The 24,648-nt window shown below is 39.3% G+C and overlaps 1 protein-coding gene across 1 annotated transcript in view; it reads right to left on the bottom strand.

The window, feature by feature from the left end:
- The window catches only part of BABAM2 (BRISC and BRCA1 A complex member 2), a 408,503-nt gene that overhangs the window by 79,701 nt on the left and 304,154 nt on the right, over positions 1-24,648 (bottom strand). The window contains exons 9-10 of the mRNA XM_081484262.1: positions 21,691-21,761; positions 18,881-18,963 (exon numbers count right to left, since the gene is read on the bottom strand). Coding sequence (XP_081340388.1) covers positions 18,881-18,963; positions 21,691-21,761 — 154 coding nt within the window. The remainder of the gene's footprint in view (positions 1-18,880; positions 18,964-21,690; positions 21,762-24,648) is intronic.

The following is a 24,648-nucleotide window of genomic DNA, read 5'->3' as shown; positions in this document are numbered from 1 at the left end:
TTACTGTTTTTTTTCTTTTTACACTGTTTCCTTTTTTCTTTTTTTTATATTGTAAGTTTTATAAGAGTCTAACCTCTACTCTAGATTTTTAATCTTTGTTTTACATATTTGATATCAATTTTGTACATTTAAGAACCCAATCTTTAGGACCCATTTTTACTCAGGAGTGTGATCACTGGCCTGATTACTCTCTCCCCCTATTGATGCTCTTTCTTCTCCCCCAGGGAACCTCTATCTCCCACCCTCCTCCTTCTCTTCTCAACCCAATTCTGTGAATCTCTGAGGGTGATCTGGGTACCGGAGAACACTTCAGGAACAGGATACTGCCCAGATCTCTCTCTCCCCTCTTGATTCCTCCCTTTCTACTCATGCTCACCTCTATTACCTTCCTCCCCCCTCTCTATGTATCTCTGTGAATCACTCTGAGGGTTCCAAACTGTGGAAAGCACAGAGGGAAGTGCTTACTGGCTAGATTGCTCTCTCCACATTTGAGTTCCCCTCTTCCCCTCCTGGTCACCTCAACCCCCCCCCCCCACCTCATCTCTCCATGTAACTCAGTGAACCTTTCTGGGTATCCCTCACTGTGGAGAATCTTTTCACCATTAACCTAAAAGTTTTATTATTGAGGCTGTATGGAAGGAGAAGTCTTGAGGCTACTGCAAGAATAAGACTGAAAGCCAGGGGAAACATTAATTAATAAGAGATCATCCAATAGCCTCCATATATACACTGAAACCAAGCTCCACCCAAGAGCCAATAAGTTCCAGAGCAAGACATACCACGCAAATTCTCCAGCAACGCAGGAACATAGCCCTGAGCATCAATATACAGGCTGCCCAGAGGCACACCAAATCCATAGACATCTCAAAAATTAATACTGGTCACTCCATTGCACTCTAGAGAGCAGAAATCCAGCTCCACCCACCAGAACACCGACACAAGCTCCCCCAACCAGGAAGCCTTGACAAGCCACCTGTCCAACCCCAACCACAGTGAGGAACCTCCACAATAAAGTGGAACTTCATACTACCAGAATACAGAAGGGCCACGCCTAACACAGCAATCTAAACAAGATGAAAAGGCAGAGAAATACTCAGCAAGTAAAGGAAAATGAGCAATGCCCACAAAGCCGAACAAAAGAGGAGGAGATAGGGAATCTATCTGAAAAAGAATTTAGAATAATGATAATAAAAATGATCCAAAATCTTGAAAGCAAAATGGAGTTACAGATAAATAGCCTGGAGACAAGGATTGAGAAGATGCAAGAAATGTTTATCAAGGACTTAGAAGAAATAAAAAGGAGTCAATATAGAATGAATAATGAAATAAAGGAGATAAAAGACACTCTGGAGGGAACCAACAGTAGAATAACGGAGGCAGAAGATAGGATAAGTGAGGTAGAAGATAGAATGATGGAAATAAACGAAGCAGAGAGGAAGAAAGAAAAAAGAATCAAAAGAAATGAGGAAAACCTCAGGGACCTCTGGGACAATATGAAACGCCCCAACATTCGAATCATAGGAGTCCCAGAAGAAGAAGATAAAAGGAAAGGCCATGAAAAAATACTCGAGGAGATAATAGTTGAAAATTTCCCTAAAATGAGGAAAGAAATAGTCACGGAAGTCCAAGAAACCCAGAGAGTTCCAAACAGGGTAAACCCAAGGCGAAACACCCCAAGACACATATTAATCAAATTAACAAAGATCAAACACAAAGAACAAATATTGAAAGCAGCAAGGGAAAAGCAACAAATAACACACAAGGGGATCCCCATAAGGATAACAGCTGATCTTTCAATAGAAACCCTTCAGGCTAGAAGGGAATGGCAGGACATACTTAAAGTAATGAAAGAGAATAATCTACAACCCAGATTACTGTACCCAGCAAGGATTTCATTCAGATATGAAGGAGAATTCAAAAGCTTTACAGACAAGCAAGAGCTGAGGGAATTCAGCACCACCAAACCAGCTCTCCAACAAATGCTAAAGGATCTTCTCTAAACAGGAAACACAGAAAGGATGTTTCAACACGAACTCAAAACAACAAAGTAAATGGCAACGGGATCATACTTATCAATAATTACCTTAAATGTAAATGGGTTGAATGCCCCAACCAAAAGACAAAGGCTTGCTGAATGGATACAAAAACAAGACCCCTATATATGCTGTCTACAAGAGACCCACCTCAAAACTAGGGACACACACAGGCTGAAAGTGAAGGGATGGAAAAACATATTTCATGCAAACGGAGACCAAAAGAAAGCAGGAGTCGCAATACTCATTTCAGATAAAATAGACTTTAAAATAAAGGATGTGAAAAGGGACAAAGAAGGACACTACATAAAGATCAAAGGATCAATCCAAGAAGAAGATGTAACAATCATAAATATATATGCACCCAACATAGGAGCACCACAATATATAAGGCAAATACTAACAAGTATGAAAGGGGAAATTAACAATAACACAATAATAGTGGGAGACTTTAATACTCCACTCATGCATATGGATAGATCAACTAAACAGAAAATTAACAAGGAAACACAAACTTTAAATGATACAATAGACAAATTAGATTTAATTGATATTTACAGGACTTTCCACCCCAAAACAATCAATTTTACCTTTTTCTCAAGTGCACATGGAACTTTCTCCAGGATAGATCACATCCTGGGCCATAAATCTAGCCTTGGTAAATTCAAAAAAATTGAAATTATCCCAGCCATCTTCTCTGACCACAATGCAGTAAGATTAGACCTCAATTACAGGAAAAAAACTATTAAAAATTCCAACATATGGAGGCTAAACAACACGCTTCTGAATAACCAACAAATCACAGAAGAAATCAAAAAAGAAATAAAATTATGCAGAGAAACGAATGAAAATGAAAACACAACAACCCCAAACCTATGGGACACTGTAAAAGCAATACTAAGGGGAAGGTTCATAGCAATACAGGCGTACCTCAAGAAACAAGAAAAAAATCAAATAAATCAACTAACTCTACACCTAAAGCAACTAGAGAAGGAAGAAATGAAAAACCCCAGAGTCAGTAGAAGGAAAGAAATCTTAAAAATTAGGGCAGAAATAAATGCAAAAGAAACAAAAGAGACCACAGCAAAAATCAACAAAACTAAAAGCTGGTTTTTCGAGAAGATAAACAAAATTGACAAGCCATTAGCCAGACTCATCAAGAAACAAAGGGAGAAGAATCAGATCAACAAAATTAGAAATGAAAATGGAGAGATCACAACAGACTCCACAGAAATACAAAGGATCATAAGAGACTACTACCAACAGCTATATGCCAATAAAATGGACAACTTGGAAGAAATGGACAAATTCTTAGAAAAGTATAACTTTCCAAAACTGAACCAGGAAGAAATAGAAGATCTTAACAGACCCATCACAAGCACGGAAATCGAAACTGTAATCAGAAATCTTCCAGCAAACAAAAGCCCAGGACCAGACGGCTTCACAGCGGAATTCTACCAAAAATTTAGAGAAGAGCTAACACCTATCCTACTCAAACTCTTCCAGAAAACTGCAGAAGATGGTAAACTTCCAAACTCATTCTATGAGGCCACCATCACCCTAATTCCAAAACCAGACAAAGATGTCACAAAAAAGGAAAACTACAGGCCAATATCACTGATGAACATAGATGCAAAAATCCTTAATAAAATTCTAGCAAAAAGAATCCAACATCATATTAAAAAGATCATACATCATGACCAAGTGGGCTTTATCCCAGGAATGCAAGGTTTTTTTAACATCCGCAAATCAATCAATGTAATACACCACATTAACAAATTGAAAGAAAAAAACCATATGGTTATCTCAATAGATGCAGAAAAAGCCTTTGACAAAATTCAGCATCCATTTATGATAAAAACCCTCCAGAAAGCAGGAATAGAAGGAACATATCTCAACATAATAAAAGCTATATATGACAAACCCACAGCAAACATTATCCTCAATGGTGAAAAATTGAAAGCATTTCCCCTAAAGTCAGGAACAAGGCAAGGGTGCCCACTTTCACCACTACTATTCAACATAGTTTTGGAAGTTTTGGCCACAGCAATCAGAGCTGAAAAAGAAATAAAAGGAATACAGATAGGAAAAGAAGAAGTAAAACTCTCACTGTTTGCAGATGACATGATCCTCTACCTAGAAAACCCTAAAGACTCTACTAGAAAATTACTAGAGTTAATCAATGAATATAGTAAAGTTGCAGGATATAAAATTAACACACAGAAATCCCTTGCATTCCTATACTCCAATAATGAGAAAACAGAAAGAGAAATTAAGGAAACAATACCATTCACCATTGCATCAAAAAGAATAAAATACTTAGGAATATATCTACCTAAAGAAACAAAAGACTTATATATAGAAAACTATAAAACACTGATGAAAGAAATCAAAGAGGACACAAACAGATGGAGAAATATACCGTGTTCATGGATTGGAAGAATTAATATAGTGAAAATGAGTATTCTACCCAAAGCAATCTACAGATTCAATGCAATCCCTATCAAGCTACCAATGGTATTTTTCACAGAACTAGAACAAATCATCTCACAATTTGTATGGAAATATAAGAAACCTCGAATAGCCAAAGCAATCTTGAGGAAGAAGAATGGAACTGGAGGAATCAACCTGCCTGACTTCAGACTCTACTACAAAGCCACAGTCATCAAGACAGTATGGTACTGGCACAAAGATAGAAATATAGATCAATGGAACAAAATAGAAAGCCCAGAGATAAACCCACGCACATATGGACACCTTATCTTCGACAAAGGAGGCAAGAATATACAATGGAGAAAAGACAACCTCTTTAACAAGTGGTGCTGGGAAAACTGGTCAACCACTTGTAAAAGAATGAAACTAGAACACTTCCTAACACCGTACACAAAAATAAACTCAAAATGGATTAAAGATCTAAACGTAAGACCAGAAACTATAAAACTCCTAGAGGAAAACATAGGCAAAACACTCTCCGACATAAATCACAGCAGGATCCTCCATGACCCACCTCCCAGAATATTGGAAATAAAAGCAAAAATAAACAAATGGGACCTAATTAAAATTAAAAGCTTTTGCACAACAAAGGAAACTATAAACAAGGTGAAAAGACAGCCTTCAGAATGGGAGAAAATAATAGCAAATGAAGCAACAGACAAACAATTAATCTCAAAAATATACAAGCAACTTCTGCAGCTGAATTCCCGAAAAATAAATGACCCAATCAAAAAATGGGCCAAAGAACTAAACAGACATTTCTCCAAAGAAGACATACAGATGGCTAACAAACACATGAAAAGATGCTCAACATCACTCATTATTAGAGAAATGCAAATCAAAACCACAATGAGGTATCATTTCACACCAGTCAGAATGGCTGCTATCCAAAAGTCTACAAGCAATAAATGCTGGAGAGGGTGTGGAGAAAAGGGAACCCTCTTACACTGTTGGTGGGAATGCAAACTAGTACAGCCACTATGGAGAACAGTGTGGAGATTCCTTAAAAAACTGGGAATAGAACTGCCATATGACCCAGCAATCCCACTGCTGGGCATATACACCGAGGAAACCAGAATTGAAAGAGACGCGTGTACCCCAATGTTCATCGCAGCACTGTTTACAATAGCCAGGACATGGAAGCAACCTAGATGTCCATCAGCAGATGAATGGATAAGGAAGCTGTGGTACATATACACAATGGAATATTACTCAGCCATTAAAAAAAATACATTTGAACCGGTTCTACTGAGATGGATGAAACTGGAGCCCATTATACAGAGTGAAGTAAGCCAGAAAGAAAAACAACAATACAGTATACTAATGCATATATATGGAATCTGAAAGATGGTAACGATAACCCTATATGCGGGACAGAATGAGAGACACAGATGCATGGAACAATTTTATGGACTCTGAGGGAGAAGGTGAGGGTGGGACGTTCTGGGAGAATGGCATTGAGACATGTGTATTGTCATATGTGAAACAGAGCACCATTCCATGTTCGATGCATGTGACAAGGGCTCGGGGCCGGGGCAGTGGGATGATCCAGAGGGATGGGAGGGGGAGGGAGGTGGGTGGGGGGTTCGGGAAGGGGAACACATGTAAACCCATGGCTGATTCTTGTCAATGTATGGCAAAAACTATTACAATATTGTAAAGTAATTAGCCCCCAAGTAAAATAAATAAATTTATAAAAAAAAAAAAAAAAAAAAAAAATCCAAATAGTGCCTGATGCATAACAAGTGCTTAATAAATATTTCATTATTATCAAAATTATACATATAAATGTATATTATGTATTTGCGTTGAGACTATAGATATGCTCAGAAATAAAACATTAAGTTCAAAAAAAAAAAAAAAAAAAAATTAAAAGCTTTTGCACAACAAAGGAAACTATAAGCAAGGTGAAAAGACAGCCTTCAGAATGGGAGAAAATAATAGCAAACGAAGCAACAGACAAACAATTAATCTCAAAAATATACAAGCAACTTCTGCAGCTGAATTCCAGAAAAATAAACGACCCAATCAAAAAATGGGCCAAAGAACTAAACAGACATTTCTCCAAAGAAGACATACAGATGGCTAACAAACACATGAAAAGATGCTCAACATCACTCATTATTAGAGAAATGCAAATCAAAACCACAATGAGGTATCATTTCACACCAGTCAGAATGGCTGCTATCCAAAAGTCTACAAGCAATAAATGCTGGAGAGGGTGTGGAGAAAAGGGAACCCTCTTACACTGTTGGTGGGAATGCAAACTAGTACAGCCACTATGGAGAACAGTGTGGAGATTCCTTAAAAAACTGGGAATAGAACTGCCATATGACCCAGCAATCCCACTGCTGGGCATATACACCGAGGAAACCAGAATTGAAAGAGACGCGTGTACCCCAATGTTCATCGCAGCACTGTTTACAATAGCCAGGACATGGAAGCAACCTAGATGTCCATCAGCAGACGAATGGATAAGGAAGCTGTGGTACATATACACAATGGAATATTACTCAGCCATTAAAAAAAATACATTTGAATCGGTTTACTGAGATGGATGAAACTGGAGCCCATTATACAGAGTGAAGTAAGCCAGAAAGAAAAACAACAATACAGTATACTAATGCATATATATGGAATTTGAAAGATGGTAACGATAACCCTATATGCGAGACAGAATAAGAGACACAGATGCATAGAACAATTTTATGGACTCTGAGGGAGAAGGTGAGGGTGGGACGTTCTGGGAGAATAGCATTGAAACATGTATATTATCATATGTGAAACAGAACACCATTCCTTGTTCGATGCATGAGACAAGGGCTCAGGGCTGGGGCAATGGGATGACCCAGAGGGATGGGATGGGGAGGGAGGTGGGCGGGGGGTCCAGGAAGGGGAACACATGTAAACCCATGGCTGATTCATGTCAATGTATGGCAAAAACTATTACAATATTGTAAAGTAATTAGCCCCCAACTAAAATAAATAAATTTATAAAATAAGAAAAGAAAAAAAATATTTCAGAAAAATTTTTAAAAAGTAATAAGGTAGACAAAATTGCAATATGGATGATGGGTACATGGGGGTTCATTATATTTTTCTCTATTTTTTGTGTTTTGTTTGAATTTTTTATAATAAAAAGTGTTTTTAAAAAATTTTTTTTAAAAAGTTTCATAGACTTTCAGGATAGATCCAGCCCACAGAAATGTTTGGATTATACTCTATATATTAAAAAAAAAAAAAAATCATGTAAACGAGTCTGCAGCTTGCCACAGTTCCTACCACACCCTCTTGTCTTAGAACCTGGGTTACTCCATCTATGTTGCCTATTTGGCTCACATAACATTTGACTTTGTAGGTCTGCATAGTCTGTATATAATGAACCATTATAACTGACCACATTCACTATGTCTAAACAGCTTAAATCTAGTTTTTGATAATTAGGAACTGGTAACTCTTTTTTGTTTGTTTTGGTTTGGTTTTTTCCCAATCTTCATTATTAAAAAATTAAACTATAGTTGATTTACAACATTGTATTAGTTTCAGGTATATAGCAAAGTGATTCAGATACACACATACACACATTCTTTTGACACTCTTCTCCATTATAAGTTATTACAAGATTTTGAATTCCCTGTGATATACAGTAAAAACCCTTGTTTATCTATTTTTTTTATATATAATAGTGTGTCTCTGTTAATCCCATACTCTTAATTTATCTCCCTCCCCCTTTCTCCTTCAATAACCATAAGTTTGTTTTCTATGTGTGAGTTTGTTTCTAAATATGTTCATTTGTATTATTTTTTAGATTTCACAAATAAATGATATCATATAATATTTGTTTTTGTCTGACTTAGTTCACTTAGTTTGATCATCTCTATGTCTATCCATGTTGCTGCAAATGACAATATTTCATTCTATTCTATGGCTGAGTAATATTCTATTGTGTATGTATACCATAACTTCTTTATCTACTCATCTGCTGATGGACACCTAGGTTGCTTCCATGTCTTGGTTACTGTAAATAATACTGTTATGAACATTAGAGTGCATGTATTATATCTTTTGGAATTAAGAGTTTTTATCTTTTCTGGCTATATGTCCTGTAGGGGGATTATTGGATCATATGGTAATTTTTTTTTAGTTTTTTAAGGAACTTCCATACTGTTTTCCATAGGGGCTGCAGGAGCTGGTAATTCCTTAATTAAACCACTTATTTTTCTCTTTCTATGGCCACAGAGTGAAACCCTTCTTGAGCCAATATATCTGTGCCACTGGACAGGGGATCACAGCTGGACAAACTGTTACCACCACTGAGTAGCAACAACAGTTTCATACCCCACTGCTTTCATATCAGTAATGTCATTGGTGAGATGTTCACTCATGTTCCTGGGAGATGAGACACTATATGCCTATCTCCCACTGCATGGATGGACACTGACTCTTTACTTTAGTTCCTGGGACTCACAGTTCTCTGTGAAACTCCAAAGGCTTGCAACATTCATCACATTCGTGGGGACACTGCCAACCAATGACATGAAGCATTACAGAAATGCAGTTCATTTTCACATAGGCTCTGGAATCGGTTCGTGAATTTAAATCCCAACTCTGTCACAGTGAATATATTTATTCTTTCTGTGCCACAGATTTGTCATTTGTAAAATGGGGAACTACTAGTAATTATCCTCAGAAGGATGATGAGGAAGAATAACTATATATATATGCACAGTACTGAGAACAGTGTCTGGAGCATGGTATACAGTTAATATTTGCTACCTACTGTTACCATAACTATCATCTTCAACAACACCAAAAGTTTTACACCAAAATAATGCCCATGTTTCAATAATACCTCAAAATTAATTCTAAGGAAAGGTTACACTAGATGAGATTGATACTATAAAAGTTACTCTCTGTAAAAAGCGTCCTTTCTTTCATTGAGTTAGGTGCCTTGTTGTGTTATAATTTGTTAATTTCAAAGCAGCTATAAACATTTTAAGTTAAAAACACTGAGTTTTCATGACCTTTCTTAAATCAGATAAACTCGTTTTAGCAAAAAAGTCGGCTTAAAGCTCAACATTAAGAAAACTAAGATCATGGCATCTGGTCCCATCACTTCATGGCAGATAGATGGGGAAACAGTGGAAACAGTGGCTGACTTTATTTTTCTGGACTCAGATGGTGACTGCAGTCATGAAATTAAAAGACACTTACTCCTTGGAAGGAAAGTTATGACCAACCTAGACAGCATATTAAAAAGCAGAGACATTACTTTGCCAACAAAAGTCCAGAGGTCTAGGTCAACAAAGGTCTAGTCAAGGCTATGGTTTTTCCAGTGGTCATGTGTGGATGTGAGAGTTGGACTATAAATAAAGCCGAGTGCCGAAGAATTGATGCTTTTGAAGTGTGGTGTTGGAGAAGACTCTTGAGAGTCCCTTGGACTGCAAGGAGATCCAACCAGTCCATCCTAAAGGAGATCAGTCCTGGGTGTTCATTGGAAGGACTGATGTTGAAGCTGAAACTCCAATACTCTGGCCACCTGATGCAAAGAGCTGACTCACTGGAAAAGATCCTGATGCTGGGAAAGATTGAGGGCAGTAGGAGAAGGGGACGACAGAGGATGAGATGGCTGGATGGCATCACCGACTCGATGGACATGGGTCTGGGTAGACTCAGGGAGTTGTGATGGACAGGGAGGCCTGGTGTGCTGTGGTTTATGGGGTCGCAAACTGTTGGACATGACTGAGCGACTGAACTGAACTGAAGAATTACAGTTGAAAAGAATACTATAGCATATATAAGAAGGTATTTGTCATCGTGTGGAATTAAAACACGCTTGCTCCTTGAAAGAAAAGCTATGACCAACCTAGATAGCTTATTAAAAAGCAGAGACATTACTTTGCCAACAAAGGTCCATCAGTCAAAGCTATGATTTTTCCAGTAGTCATGTATGGATGTGAGAGTTGGACTATAAAGAAAGCTGAGTGCCGAAGAATTGATGCTTCTGAACTGTGGTGTTGGAGAAGACTCTTGAGAGCTCCTTGACTGAGCGACTTGACTGACACGACTGAGTGACTGAACTGAACTGATCTGATATTCACAACCTCTTTCCTTACAAGAAGGACTTTAAAGTCACTGAAAAGGTCTCACAAGGTATTAGAATGAAGAGAATATTCCCAATGAAAATTAATGAAATGAATTCTCATATCACTGTCAGAAATTACAAAAAAAGACTTTCTGGAAGTAGACTCTCAACATGAGAAAGAAGTTTCAATTTGAATCAAAATAGTGACAGTGGTTTCTAAAGGATTGGAGTTATTTGAGCTGTAAACCTTGAATAGGGTGTGTTTGTGTGTGTAATCAAAAGATGAAAACCACTTTGCCCAGCAGAGCTAACCACTTTCAAGGAAGTCCAGGATAAAAATTAACCCAAATGTTTAAAGTATCTAAAAGACCCATAGTTCTCTTAATCAAAGCAAAAAGGCATTTTGCATTAGAAAGTAGATTTTCTTTTATCTTTTTCTGTATTTTTAAATCATTTTGAAGAGTACAATTGATTGGTTTCACCTTTTGTTCATAATCAATTTTAGTTCTTGTTGCTTTGATAGTTATTATTTCTACCAAAATGATAACATTAAATCATAAAGTTTGATATATGCTTGATCTGAGCTAAGTATATTAATTCTAAAATTATATTACACTTTTTACAAATCTGGTTTGAAATGAATTCTCATGCGTATCATTCCTAGTTTTAATCACTTTGTTGACTGATTTACTCTTCAAATCTGCTTATTTATATAAAAATGTGATCTTATTTATATAAAAATGTGATCTGTATTCAAAAAGTAAGTAGGTTTGGGAAACCGCACAGTTGTGGTTTTACTGAATTATCTAGTAGTTATCTTGTTTGCTGCTGCTAAATATTCTACAAGACTTTGTTTCTGTGACAAAGAGATGAGTTCACACCACTTTGCTCAGGAGCTGAGTAGCTGTCACTTTAATAGCTCTGCCTTGAGTGGTGAAAAGACAGTGATACATCAATGTAAATAATTTCCTTGGTTAGACCAGCAATCACACAGCCTGACACAATCAGAGCTTGGAAGGGGCATTTGCAACAATAAACAGAAGCCTCTGATTTTTACTTAAAATTTCAAAAGCTGTCCTGATTTCTAGCTTATTGGCCTTGATTACAGGCCTATGAGGAAAGAATTATTTAAATGACTAGCAAAATTAGTCTGCAGATGTCAATCTCCTCTAGCTTTAAAAATAAAACAACCTTACCAGAAACTGAACTCTTTATAAAGTAAAATAACTGTTTTCTGAACAGTTTAAAAGTAAGCTTAAAAGTAATGAATGAATGGAAAGAGACAGATAAAAACAAATACCAAAAGTATATTAAGAAAACTGTGTTAACTTTTACTTATTTAAAATAAAGGAAAAAAATCAGAGTAAAAACTCATCATCTGCTAGAAAAAATAAACCCTGCCACTTCCCTCTGCCTCCACTACAACTATGAAATGGAGTAACAAGGTCCTATTAAGACGTACCTTAAATAATGGACAGAGCAAAATACAAAGAAAATTACCTTCTTTTAATTTCTTTTGAAAAAATATAAGATTATAACAATAACACAAGAAGCTGTACTGTTGTATTTACATAATGACACATATCGATATAACATATATGACAATAAGAGCACAAAAAAGGAGGGGGCAGAGGGGCAAAATTGTTATATTTTACCAGAATCAAGTCATCATTAATCTCGAAGCAGACTGGGTCAGCTAAAGACGCATACGGTGATATCTAGAAAAGACCGCTAAGAAAATAACAACAAAACGGTAGCTAAAATATCACCAAAGAAATCAAAACAGTACACTAAAAAATTCTGCTTGACACAAATGAGGCAGTAAAAGAGGAACAAAAAAAGAATGAGACAAACAGAAAACATATCAAAATGGCAGACCCCAATCCAATCGTACCAACAATTACATAACATGTCAATGGAGTAAACTATCTTAATAAAACAGCAGTTTCTTTAAATGCACACAAAAGCAAAACCCAAACATACGCTATCTATGAGACACACTTTAGATTTAAAGGCATTTAGGAAGAAAAAGAAAGTTGAAAGCAGTGAGCTGGAAAAGGTATACCAAGCAAAGAATAAACAAAATAGAGCTAGAACAGGTTATTACTATCAGATCAAATAGACTTTAAGTTCAGCAATATTACTAGAGCCAAACAGGAATATTCCATAATGATAAAAAGGTCAAAATGTTGGAGGATGAAACAATTATGAATGTACATGTACCTAAGAACAAAACTGACAGAACTGAAAGTAGAAATAATCCTTCCTGCATTTGTTAGTAGTATCAATATTCCTCAATGAAAGGCCATCCCCAGTTCCTGCCAGAAAACCCTTTCCTACAGCGAGAACTATAGTTCTTTCCAGCTTCTGGTAACCACACTCTCCTCTCACCCCAGGGGTCCTAGGGAAGGTCATGACTCCCTGCTGCTGCTGCTAACCAGCCCTTTTGGTTCCACTGAATTCTCCCTAGGTACCCCTGAGATGTAATGGGGCTTCTCTCATAGCTCAGTCAGTAAAGAATCTGCCTGCAATGCAGAAGACTTAGGTTCGATTCCTGGGTTGGGAAGATCCCCTGGAGAAGGAAATGGCAACCCACTCCAGTATTCTTGCCTGGAGAATCCCACGGACAGAGGAGCCTGGTGGGCTATAGTGCATGGGGTTGCAAGAGTCGGACACGACTCAGCAACTAAACCACCACCACCTGTGTGATGTGCCATCCATTCTCTGATGGAAATTTGACCTATATCTAAACTCCCCTCCTTGGATTGAAAGAGACTAGCAGCTGCTTACTCAATAGCCATTCTCTCTTTCTCACTCAAGTTAAAAGAACTCTGATTGTTAGCTGGGCATTTGTTGCCCCAGAAAAAGAACTACATTTCCCAGTCTGCTCGAGCACACGTGCTGAGGCCATATGAGCTAAGTCTCAGCAAACGAGAAGGTCTGCACCCTCTTTCCATCATTTATCTATTCTGTTACTTGGATAATGGATGTGACGGTTAGAGTTCCAACAGCTTTTTTGGACTTTAAGCAAGGAAACCACACCGAAGGATGATAGAGGATAAAGCCTGAAGGAATTTTGGTCCCATGTGTCCTTTGGATTTGTCATTCTGGTCCTGGACTGCTTATTTATACATAAGAAGAAATGAACTTTTATTTTGCTTAAACCATTGTTTTTCAAGCATCTGCTTCTCAATCCTGATACACATGGCCTGCGAGGCACTCATACCTGGCCCTGACTCTCTTTCTAACCTCTCTTGTATGACTCTCTCCTTGCTCACTGTGCTCCAGTCACTCGGGTGCATGCAGAATTCTTTACTGCCTTTTGTAGCTCTTTGTGGAAGCTCACATTTTCCCCTCTGAAATCTCCCTGAATCTGAATGACTGCTCATCAAGGTCTCAGTTGAATTGTCACCTCCTATGAGAAGGCTTCCCTGACCATCCTAACAACAGCTCCCCTTTTAGCCTCTTTCAAAGCCCTCTGTTTTGCTCCCTTATGGTATTTATCACCATTTGTAACATGTATTTGTTAGTTTACTTCTTTATTGTCTCTTTCTCTCATTAGACTCCATTAGGGAGGGTGTCTTTCTAATTCTCTCATATATAAAACATATTAAGTTTTCTCTGGGCTACATATCACTTTGTACCTTGTATATAGTAAGCAAGCTCACAAAATATTTGCTTTTAAAAAATGCGTATCAGTGTACTTCACCTTTATCTGATCTCTTGTCTCATTCACTAGGTCAGGGGTTGGCAAACTTTGTAAAGAGTCAAAGGGTAAATATTTGAGACTTTATCATTTTTGTTGCATATTCTTCTCATCCCTCCTCAACAACCCTTTAAAAACATAAAAACCATTCTCAGCTCGAGGGCCATATAAAAATAGACTGAGGGTAGAGTTTGGCCCATAGGCTGTAGGCAGTCAACCTTTGTGTAGACTCCAACTGTCTTAAGGTCAAGCCTGAGTTATTTACTTATATCCTCTGGGACGTAGCACAATACTGAGCACACAGCAGGTTCTCTGTAAACTCAGAACTCAGTTGCATTGGGCTAAATCGATTGGGTTAGGCATAGAGAAGAAACGAAATGGAACACCTAAAACAGTCAGATTTGGTCTAACAGGTATTTTGCCAGGGAGAGAAGGCCTGTGGTCCAGGCTGAATGACTCAAAGGGTCATTTACAGGGATTATAGGTAATGGGAAAAGACAGCTTCTCATTCTGTCACAATCTTAATACCCTCCACTTCCAACCAACAACCCTGTGACCTTAGGCAGCTGCACTCCATCCAGTGTGGCTGACAGGGGCCCATGAAAGAGTCAATTTTCCCCGGTGGTTACTTTTGTTCTGCATTACTATGCCTTGCTCTCTGGTTCCCTTGTCACCCAGCATTCTGAAAAGCTGCTGGTTTAAAGACAGCATCTACCTCCAGAGATACAAACTGCTTGACAAATACAGAATTACTTATTTAACCACTACAGATAATTCTTAGATGGTGACCAGGAAACCTTTCTGAAAATAGTTTCTGAATGACAGCAAGTACATGCTCCTGCTGTGGTTCCAAATCTTGTGATATACTGATCTAGATGAAGGAAGGAAAGAAGGAATAAATGGATAAAAATACTCCCTGGCCATAATCATGGCCACAGCTCCCACTCCTGGAACCACCAGAATGCCAGGAAGTTGCAGTGTCTCCTGAGAGATCCCAGCATGTGTACAATGTTTTCCCCTAGGGCATTTTTGCTTCCGCGCTCTGGCAAAGGCTGAGGTCAGAGCCACTGGCCTCAAGAGAACAGTGCCTCTTTCCTGTAGCATCCAAAAGGCTCAGAATTACTGCCAGCACCTATCCTCTCAACAGTCTTCTTCCCAGGCCTGGGCAGAACAGAGGGTGGGGGAGATCAGAGACATTATTTCGTGTCCTGCCAGCTCTTCAGTCTCCATGGAGTAGTGAGCCAGCCACAGAAAACTGGCTCTATCTCTAGGCACTTCTTTCTTTTTCATGTTCTTGGGGTCTCAGAATAATTCACTGCAATGTTCTATCATTAAGTCTTTGCCACTCCATATTCAACTCCCATCTTCAGGGCAAGAACAAAAGCAACAAGTGGTCCCTTGGGGGTTATAACCTAGCAAGCAGGTGTTTCCCAAAGAAGGTAAGTTTCAGATGCTTAACAGTATGATTGAATAAAATGCATTACCTAATCAAGCTTGGTGTGCCGCAGTCCATAGGGTCACAAAGAGTAGGACAGGACTTAGCGACTGAACAACAACCAAGTTTCACTCTGATGATGTAGCAAGTCCTACATTTTAGATATAAGAAGAAAAAGGGTGGAAATAATTTATTTAAAGACAGGCTGTGAGTTAATGATGGAGTAGTAAATAGCATCAAAGTCCCTTGATTCTGTCCCTTGTCTGTATAAGATTTTATCTGCCAAAGAGCCAAGAATGTGGCCATGATGCTAAGAGCAGGGAGCAAATGGGCTGGGGAAGAAAGGAGTAAGAGGCTGAGGAAACACTTTGGAAAGAGTTAATTAAACAAACCTCAAGGTCCCTGTACCTGTTCTAATGAGTGTCTGGGGGTTTTATGTTTCTGAAGAAGTAATCAAAACTAAATGAAACTGTAACTTTGAAAATATGACTCTGGGACTTAATTCTGCATGTCTGACAAAGGAAGGTGGAGAAGGAGCTGTAAGAAATACTGGATACTGTACTATGGAGAAAATATTCTTTGGGGAATAGACCTTCCTAAGGAACAAGAATTGCTGTAACACTGAACGCACTGAGAAGAGAGCTAACAGGAACTGAGAGGTGGACGCTCTTTTATCTCTGAACACCTCTCCTGCCAGCACCACCAGAGCAGCCATTCTTGAGTCCCATGTGGAAAACACAGCAAGAAAGATCAGTGCCAAGGATTTCTTTTTTCCATATATCTGATATGACCTGACATCATCTTTTTTGATGATGCTCCTTAGAAGAAAAGCTATGACAAACCTAGACGGCATATTAAAAAGCAGAGACATCACTTTGTTGACAAAAGTTCGTATAGTTAAAGCTATGATTTTTCCAGTAGTCATGTACAGATGTGAGAGTTGGACCATAAAGAAGGCTGATTGCCAAAGAATTTATACTTTCGAACTTTGGTGCTGGAGGAGACTCTTTAGAGTCCCTTGGATTGCAAGGAGATCAAATCAGTCAATCCTAAAGGAAATCAACCCTGAATATTCACTGAAAGGACTGATGCTGAAGCTGAAGCTCCAACACTTTGGTCACCTGATGTGAAGAGCTGACTCACTGGGAAAGACTCTGATGCTGGGAAAGAATGAGGGCAGGTGGAAAAGGAGGCAACAGACGATGAGATGGTTGGATGGCATCAAAGACTCAGTGGACATGAGTCTGAGCAAACTCTGGGAGATGGTGAAGGACAGGGAAGCCTAGCTTGCAAAGAGTTGGACACATACAACTTAGCAACTGACCAACATCTTTTTTGAAAGTGGAATCATCGCCAGGAGACCAAAGTAAGTTTTCAGAAAGACTGTTGAGACTTCACGCCACTTTGGGATGAAAAAACTCGTTGAAGCAGTCATCTAACTTACTGTTTCTAACTGTCTCTCCATGTGTCCTTCCTTATGTGTCCTTCTCTCACAGCTCCTCTGGGAGGCCTCTGCCCACAGCCACCACCATTTGTGGCAGGTTACAGACCCCTCTTGCTGAGCCGGCCTAGAGGAAACACACCAGACTAATCTCCCAGGTAGCTGTCCAGGGTCATGAAAGACAAACCAAGCATACACTCAGGATCTGGGGTCAGATTACCAAGCTAGAAACAATCACAGGATCAAGATGGCAAAGCAGACATGGCAAATAGGAAGTGAGATCTCAGAAAGGAATTAACACCCAGAACAGAAAACCAAAGCTGTGATACATAAGGTCAGAATCAAAAGTGAGCGCTGGAAGCACTAGCATACAGCTCAGCTGGGTAGGGCCACAGAAGATGGTGAGCAAAGAGGAGAGTGCCAGGAGGCCTTGACTGGGACTTCCTCTCCCACCTGGTCCTATATTGCAGGATAAGCTCTGTCTGCTTAGGTCTCTATAGGACTTAACAACCTGATCCCCAGTGACGTAAGAGAAGACTAAAGCAGGGGGAGGCTTGTCCCAGCAATTTGAACAAGGTCATATAATTAGTTGGAGGCACACCCAAAATGAAAATCGTCACCTCTCCAACTCTGCTTTTTTGTGCATATAATTAATGTAGACAATATGCTTGTACTTTTCAGATGCATTTGAAATGGTGGCCCCACGTAAGACTAGTTATATTGAGTAGGAGCTCCATATGAAGCACTGCCTGACAAGGCAGTTATTATTGGGAAATACCTTAAACCAGCAGTCCCCAACCTTTTTGGCACCAGGGACCAGTTTTGTGGAAGGCAATTTTTCCATGGACTGGGGGCAGGGGGGAGATGGTTTGGGGATGATTCAAGTACATTACATTTATTGTGTGCTGTATTTCTAATCTAATGCCATCACTGATCTAACAGGAGGGATTGGTCCATGGATTGGAGGTTGGGAACCCCTGCCTTAAAAAGTAAGAATGATAACCAAATGATCAAGGCACTACGTTTTGAGTAATCTTGAAAGTTTTGAGGCCTGAATCTGGAAAGATACTGAGAAAATAGAAGTCTCTTTAGGATGCAAGCATGCTAAGTTGCTCCAGTCGTGTCTGATTCTTTGCAACCCTATGGACTGTAGCCCACGAGATTCCTCTGTTTATGGGATTTACCAGGCAAGAATACTGGAGCAGGTGGCCATGCCCTCCTCCAGGGGATCTTCCTGACCCAGGGATTGAACCTGCGTCTCTTATGTCTCCTGCATTAGCAGGTGGGTTCTTTACCACTAGCGACACTGGGGAAAATCCCTCTCTAGGATAGGGTTTCTTAAATTCAGCACTACTGACACTGTGGACTCAGTAACTTTGTGCTTTAGGGACCTGTCCCATGCACTGTAGGATGTTTAACAACATCTCTGACCTCTACCCACTGATGCCAGTAACAACAAAGCCACCCCTGGTCCCCTAACCATCATGACAAACAAAAATGTTTCCAGACATTACCAAACATCCCCCAAGTAGCAAATTATACCTGGTTGAGATCATGCAGTAAATACACTTATGCTAAAGTAAAAGGAACCAAGTCAGGACACTAAAGGCTGTCATATTCATTATTACATGTGGTTTAGTGCATTTAAAAATGTATGTTGACATGCTAATAGCAAAAGTATACTCACTGTGTACAAGGAAACAAAAATCTTTCCACATCAGCAACAGAGTGAGTTTTGTAAAGCCTTCTGCATCATATTCCACAACACCCCTAAGTAATAAAAACACACACACACAAAAAACCCTCATAAAAACAAGGTATCAAAGAAATGGAACCAAGTAAAGAATATATTCATAAAGCAAGGTTATTGAATCCGAGATACATTTAAGACAAATGAGTGTTACCACAGGAAGGATGTGGGATTTGGAATGAAAGCATCTAGGTTTGAGTTACAGCTTTACTATCTATTATGACCTCAGGCAAATCACTTAGCCTTTGGAGCCTCAGTTTCCTTATCTGTAAAACAAATATAATCATATGTGCAAACTTCATCATGGAGTTGTGAAAAACAAGTAAGGCCACCCATAAAATGGTTAGATGGTATCACTGACTCAGTGGACATGAGTTTGAGCAAACTCCAGGAGATGGTGAAGGCCAGGGAAGCCTAGCATGCTACAGATCATGGGGTTGCAAAGAGTTGGGCATGACTTAATGACAGAACAATAATAACAATCCACAAAATACTATGCAAATGTTAGTCACTAGTTATGTGCAAAAGGACAAATGAAGAAGTCAGGGCAGCAAAGACCCCAGGTCTATACAGTGATTGTCCAGTCTCACTTTCATTCAGGTACTGAACAGTCACAAGCAATGACAGTATTACTAAGTTACTAAGTTCAGGATTATAGATGACTGTCTTCCACAGTACTTGGCATCCTTTCTCTTGTGTCCCCTGATCTTCCCCACTGGGCTCAAGACAAAGTAGCAACGTTAGCAGGGTGGACGTGGGATTCAGATGGGAGATGCACACCTCCTGTGTCAAAGGAGAACAGTCCCCAAACACAGAAGGGCCTGGACTGAATTCTGATGGGCTCCTCTCCCCCATTTCCCTCTGGATCTGAGTGTATAGGGGGTGACACCACCATGATGTGCCCATATTAACCACACAGAGAGGACAAGGATAACTTTCTCTCTCATCCATACAAGGAGACCTTTGCTGTCCTTAGAAATGCCTCCTCCCTGGCTGAGTCAGGCTAAACAGACCATTAATACTTATGGCCTCCAGATTTAAGTAGGAAGGAAAAGTTGACCCAACTGTGAAGGTAAAGGAACTGAGGCACTGAAGGCTGAGTGATTTGCTCAAAGAGTGTTGACACATCATTAAAGTCTGCTGACTTAAGTCAACAACTTTATTCATCAGTTTGTATTTCTTTTATGGATATGTAATTTACTCAATATTACAACATTGATATCTAAACTTTTTAGATCCTGCACCCCATAAGCAAAAACAAGCACTGACAGAATCCTTCTGATTATGCACATAGTACAGTATATAGTACTATTTGTATATGATTTTATAGTTGTAGACAAGTACTGCTATATTATATGTGTAATAAAACACAAAAATGTACACACATAGAACGCGATTTAAAAACAACTGTTAACAAGTGTAAATGCAATTTTTCACCCTTTTCTTGAATACCAATGAAGTGAGGGGAGGCACATGCCCCTGAGGTACACACACCCTGCTTTGCAGGTCACTGTGCTAACATCTTCATTTTCAGTAACATACACAAAAAATTATCTTACTCAAAAATGAGAAGACTAACAGAGTTATTTATTAAGCACTGTTCATATCATAAGCACTTTCTCAAAATGCTCATAAAGAAAGCTGAAAAATACCTTAAATGTTAAGAGACTCATGACTCATTAACAGTTATGCTGTTTAGATATTTTTACTCTATTTTGGTGATATGGGAAATTCCACAATGGATGAGAAAATTTCTTGAAATTGTCTTGAGGAGTCAGAAATTTTCTTTTAATTATGCCACATTTGTAAAATTATATCCCAACCTTATTCTTGATTTCATCTTCTCACTCCTTTTATCTTAATTTCTTCAGTTACTGGTTTAAAATTTTAATATACACACCTTCTCTGGAATGAGGTGGGAGGTAACGAGAGCACTAAAATGCTTAGTGCTTAGGCAGAGTGTGCTCCACCTTTTAAAGAGACTGTGAGGAAAATGCAACCACCCACCAGCCCCCAAGCTAAGCCCTGAGTGGGAGGTTGATAAGGGCTCTGCCACCATTAAGGAAACAGCTGCAGAGCAGCCAGCCCAGGCCACACGAAGGAAAGGGCCAGAGCACAGGGTGGGTGGCCAGAGGAGACACCCACCCTGGAACTGCAGCTACACACTGCCCTCCTCCCTCGCAGGGCCTTCTTCCAACACACTAATCCCAAGTGTGAGTCATGGCACTGGTGTCTAAAGTCAGATTTCCTTCCTGAATCTCTACGGCCCCGTGGGGAGTGGGAGTCCTGTCAGGAGACCTGAGATCTGAGGAACAGGGTTCTTGCCCCAGCTCTCTCTGAGACTTCCACAGGTGACTGAATTGGTCAAGTTTTATAGGCTTTTTTTCATAGAATGTGCCAGGAATGCCCACCTGGCTCATGTGACCACTGTGAGATGACGGAGGTGAATGTGCTGTGTAGACTGTAAAGAGCGCAAGAAACAGCAGTTGTGACAACCACTTTTACTGTGGTGTTCGGGGCTAGTTATGTGGCTGTTCCAGGGAAGATATTTGACTCTATTTTCCAAACAATCTGAAAAAAATGTCTTTCTGGGAGCATTAGTGTGAGCAACACACCAGGTAGAACCAAAATAGCCCTGAAAGGTATCATATGGAAGAACTAAGTGCTATTTTCTTCATTGAGCCCTCTCCTTAGAGTCACCAGGATGTGAGGGCATCACTGATTTATGGTCTTAATGAAAAACTTACGTGCCAAAGTGGCTGAGGAAGGCAGCGATATACTCTCTTCTTTTGTGATAGCCCTGAATCACATACTGCACCTGGAACACAAACCCACAGCTGAGTACAGTAGGGAATTATTAAATGCTTTATCATATAAAATTTCCAAGATTCACAGAAGTAGAAAGAATAGTAAAATGAACACCCATATTCCCACACCTATCTTCAATAACTGTGAATATTTTGTCTAGTTGCTTTATCTAGCCATCTACCTATCTATCAACATGTCAATCAATCTTGCTGAAATGTTTCAGAGGAAATTAGAGACATCATGACAGTGTGCCCCTGAACACTTAAGCATGCACCTCCGAAAAACAAGACAGCTTCCTACACAATCACAATACTGTTATCACACTCAACAAAATTTAGTAATTCATTCTCTGAATTTATTTAGTTTAATCTAGAAAGTCTTATACTATTGAATAATAGTACCTCCTGGGATGTACTGACTTTTCAGAGATTGGGCTAACTGTCTTACCCTGCACTCTAGACTCTCCGATTGTTTCCTTCCTTTTTTCTCTACCTTCTATATTTCCTATGAATTGGAAGTTAGAGCTAAAGGTGTCATTGCTGCTGCTGATGCGACCCCATAGATGGCAGCCCACCAGGCTCTGCCGTCCCTGGGATTCTCCAGGCAAGAACACTGGAGTGGGTTGCCATTTCCTTCCCCAATGCATGAAAGTGAAAAGTGAAAGTGAAGTCGCTCAGTCGTGTCTGACTCTTCGAGACCCCTTGGATCCAGGTTAAACATTTTTGGCAAGAAAACTTCCTAGGTGATACTGAGTTTGATCACTGGTTAAAGTGACATCAGCCAGACCATGGTACTGTAAGGGAATGGTTCCCTTTTGCCAGAGTGAGTAATCCAGGGGTACACTCCTCAAAGCAGGGAAAGATCAAGTTCCTTAATGGTTTTAGTATCTGTTGGAAATCCTTGTCTGAATCAATTACTTCAACTGAGGCCTGAAAAATGGTGTGTTTGTATTTTCTCATTCTATCTGCATTTAACAGCTGGGATTCTCTATAAAGAAGAGCTTCCTCTCATCAAATGGGTCTGTCTGGTTACCTTGAACTACAACTCCTATTGAAAAGGACAGTTGCTGCTGCTGCTGCTAAGTTGCTTCAGTCGTGTCCGACTCTGCGCGACCCCACAGACGGCAGCCCACAAGGCTGCGCCGTCCCCGGGATTCTCCAGGCAAGAATACTGGAGTGGGCTGCCATTTCCTTCTCCAGTGCATGAAAGGGAAAAGGGAAAGTGAAGTCGCTCAGTCGCGTCTGACTCCTAGCGGCCCCATAGACTGTAGCCCACCAGGCTCCTTCATCCATGGGATTTTCCAGGCAAGAGTACTGGAGTGGGGTGCCATTGCCTTCTCCGGAAAAGGACAGTAATGCTCAATTATTTCTTTTTAGGTTTGTAACATTCAGAATAAGGAGTGTTACAACAGGCAATTTTATTTTGCCTTTTTATATTTCCTTCTTAACACCAAGTGATAGTATCTATAAAAAAAAATTGTGAACTCATTAAGCTAGGCATCTGAAAGTTAGTCATTTACCCATCAGTTTCTAATGCAAAAATACATTCCTTATAAAATGTCTTTATAATGGCTGAAAGCAACAGTGGGAGAAAAAGACCCCCCAAATAGTTTATATTGGCTGTAGCCACACTGAGTCTCCATGGGTAGCAAAGGTCAAGATAAAGTGCTTGAAATAACCTTGACACAATTGGTACTGATAGCCATTTGTACCCTTTAAAAGTAAAACAATTCTATTTATATATTAGGGGTTTTATGTCAATTTATAAAAACAGTACTTGCTTTGCAGGCTTAAGGCAGGATCAGAAATGTTATTTTGGGGAAAGAAAAACAGATGATAAGTTTGCTTAAGTGGCTTTGTTTAAAAAGGGGATGAAAACAGTTCTCTATACTTGATTTTAAAAACAGAAAACCATTTTAACAGAAACCCACAACAAAACTGGCTATAAAGATAGATTCCAATGCAATTATGGAAATTCATTTGAAGAGATTGTTTCTAAAAGCAGCCCATACTGTCCTCGTTTGTAGCAAGCAGAAGAACATCAATTTTGAAAGACAAGTGAAATTAATGAAAGGGAACCAGATAAGAAAAACTGACTGATTCTTGTATTTCTGGGAAAATGGTATTATAATTTTTTTTGAGGAGAATGTATGACTAGAAATTAATCTCAATTGGAGAGCTTTAAAAAGCCTTTTCTTCTCAGTTCTGGAAGACCAAATTTGCATTTTTCTCTATAATACTGGGACACAGATTTGAAGGCAGTGTAAAACCTATACTGTAAGTAAGAACGCTGTCCTCCGATCAGTTTTGTGGGAGGGCAGGGGCTGGGGGAATCTGGTCCGATGAATAGCAACCACTCCGTGAGAGTTAAATGCCCTAGTATCTGTGCCAAGCCCATAGACTGCAGAGTTGCCAGATTTTAGTTCCTTTGACATTTAAAAAATAATACTAAAGACTTTGAAATATTATTATACTTCTAAAATATTTTCTATATAGAGATGAGCTATCTTTTGAATGAAAGAGATAAACAAAAGATTTATTTTCCAAGCCCTTGTGAACAAGTCAACAGAAGCAAAGAAAATAGGATTTGGGGAATTAAGCAAACTAAGTCCATGTGGGAAAAGAAAGAAAGTCAGTATTGTCTGTGGACTAATAGCTCCAGTTTTTAGCTAAATGAACTGGCTGGACACTAGCAAGTACATTCTATACTTGCAGAAATACCTGATAAGAACCAATAGTGTAAGCTCAGTTACTTGCCAGTGTAAAGGCTCATTAACGCAGCTAAGGGAAAGCTTTAGATGATCTGGCTATAATCTGGCTATAAGCCAAGCTGAACTGGAAATCCTGTCCCAACAAGCAGGACTCTGGCAAACTGTTCCTGGGCATGACAGAAAGAAT

Source organism: Giraffa tippelskirchi, chromosome 4, assembly GCF_054371585.1.
Source record: "Giraffa tippelskirchi isolate mGirTip1 chromosome 4, T2T-mGirTip1v1.2.pri, whole genome shotgun sequence".
Lineage (NCBI taxonomy): Eukaryota > Metazoa > Chordata > Mammalia > Artiodactyla > Giraffidae > Giraffa > Giraffa tippelskirchi.
This window is presented reverse-complemented; position numbering and strand designations above follow the sequence as displayed.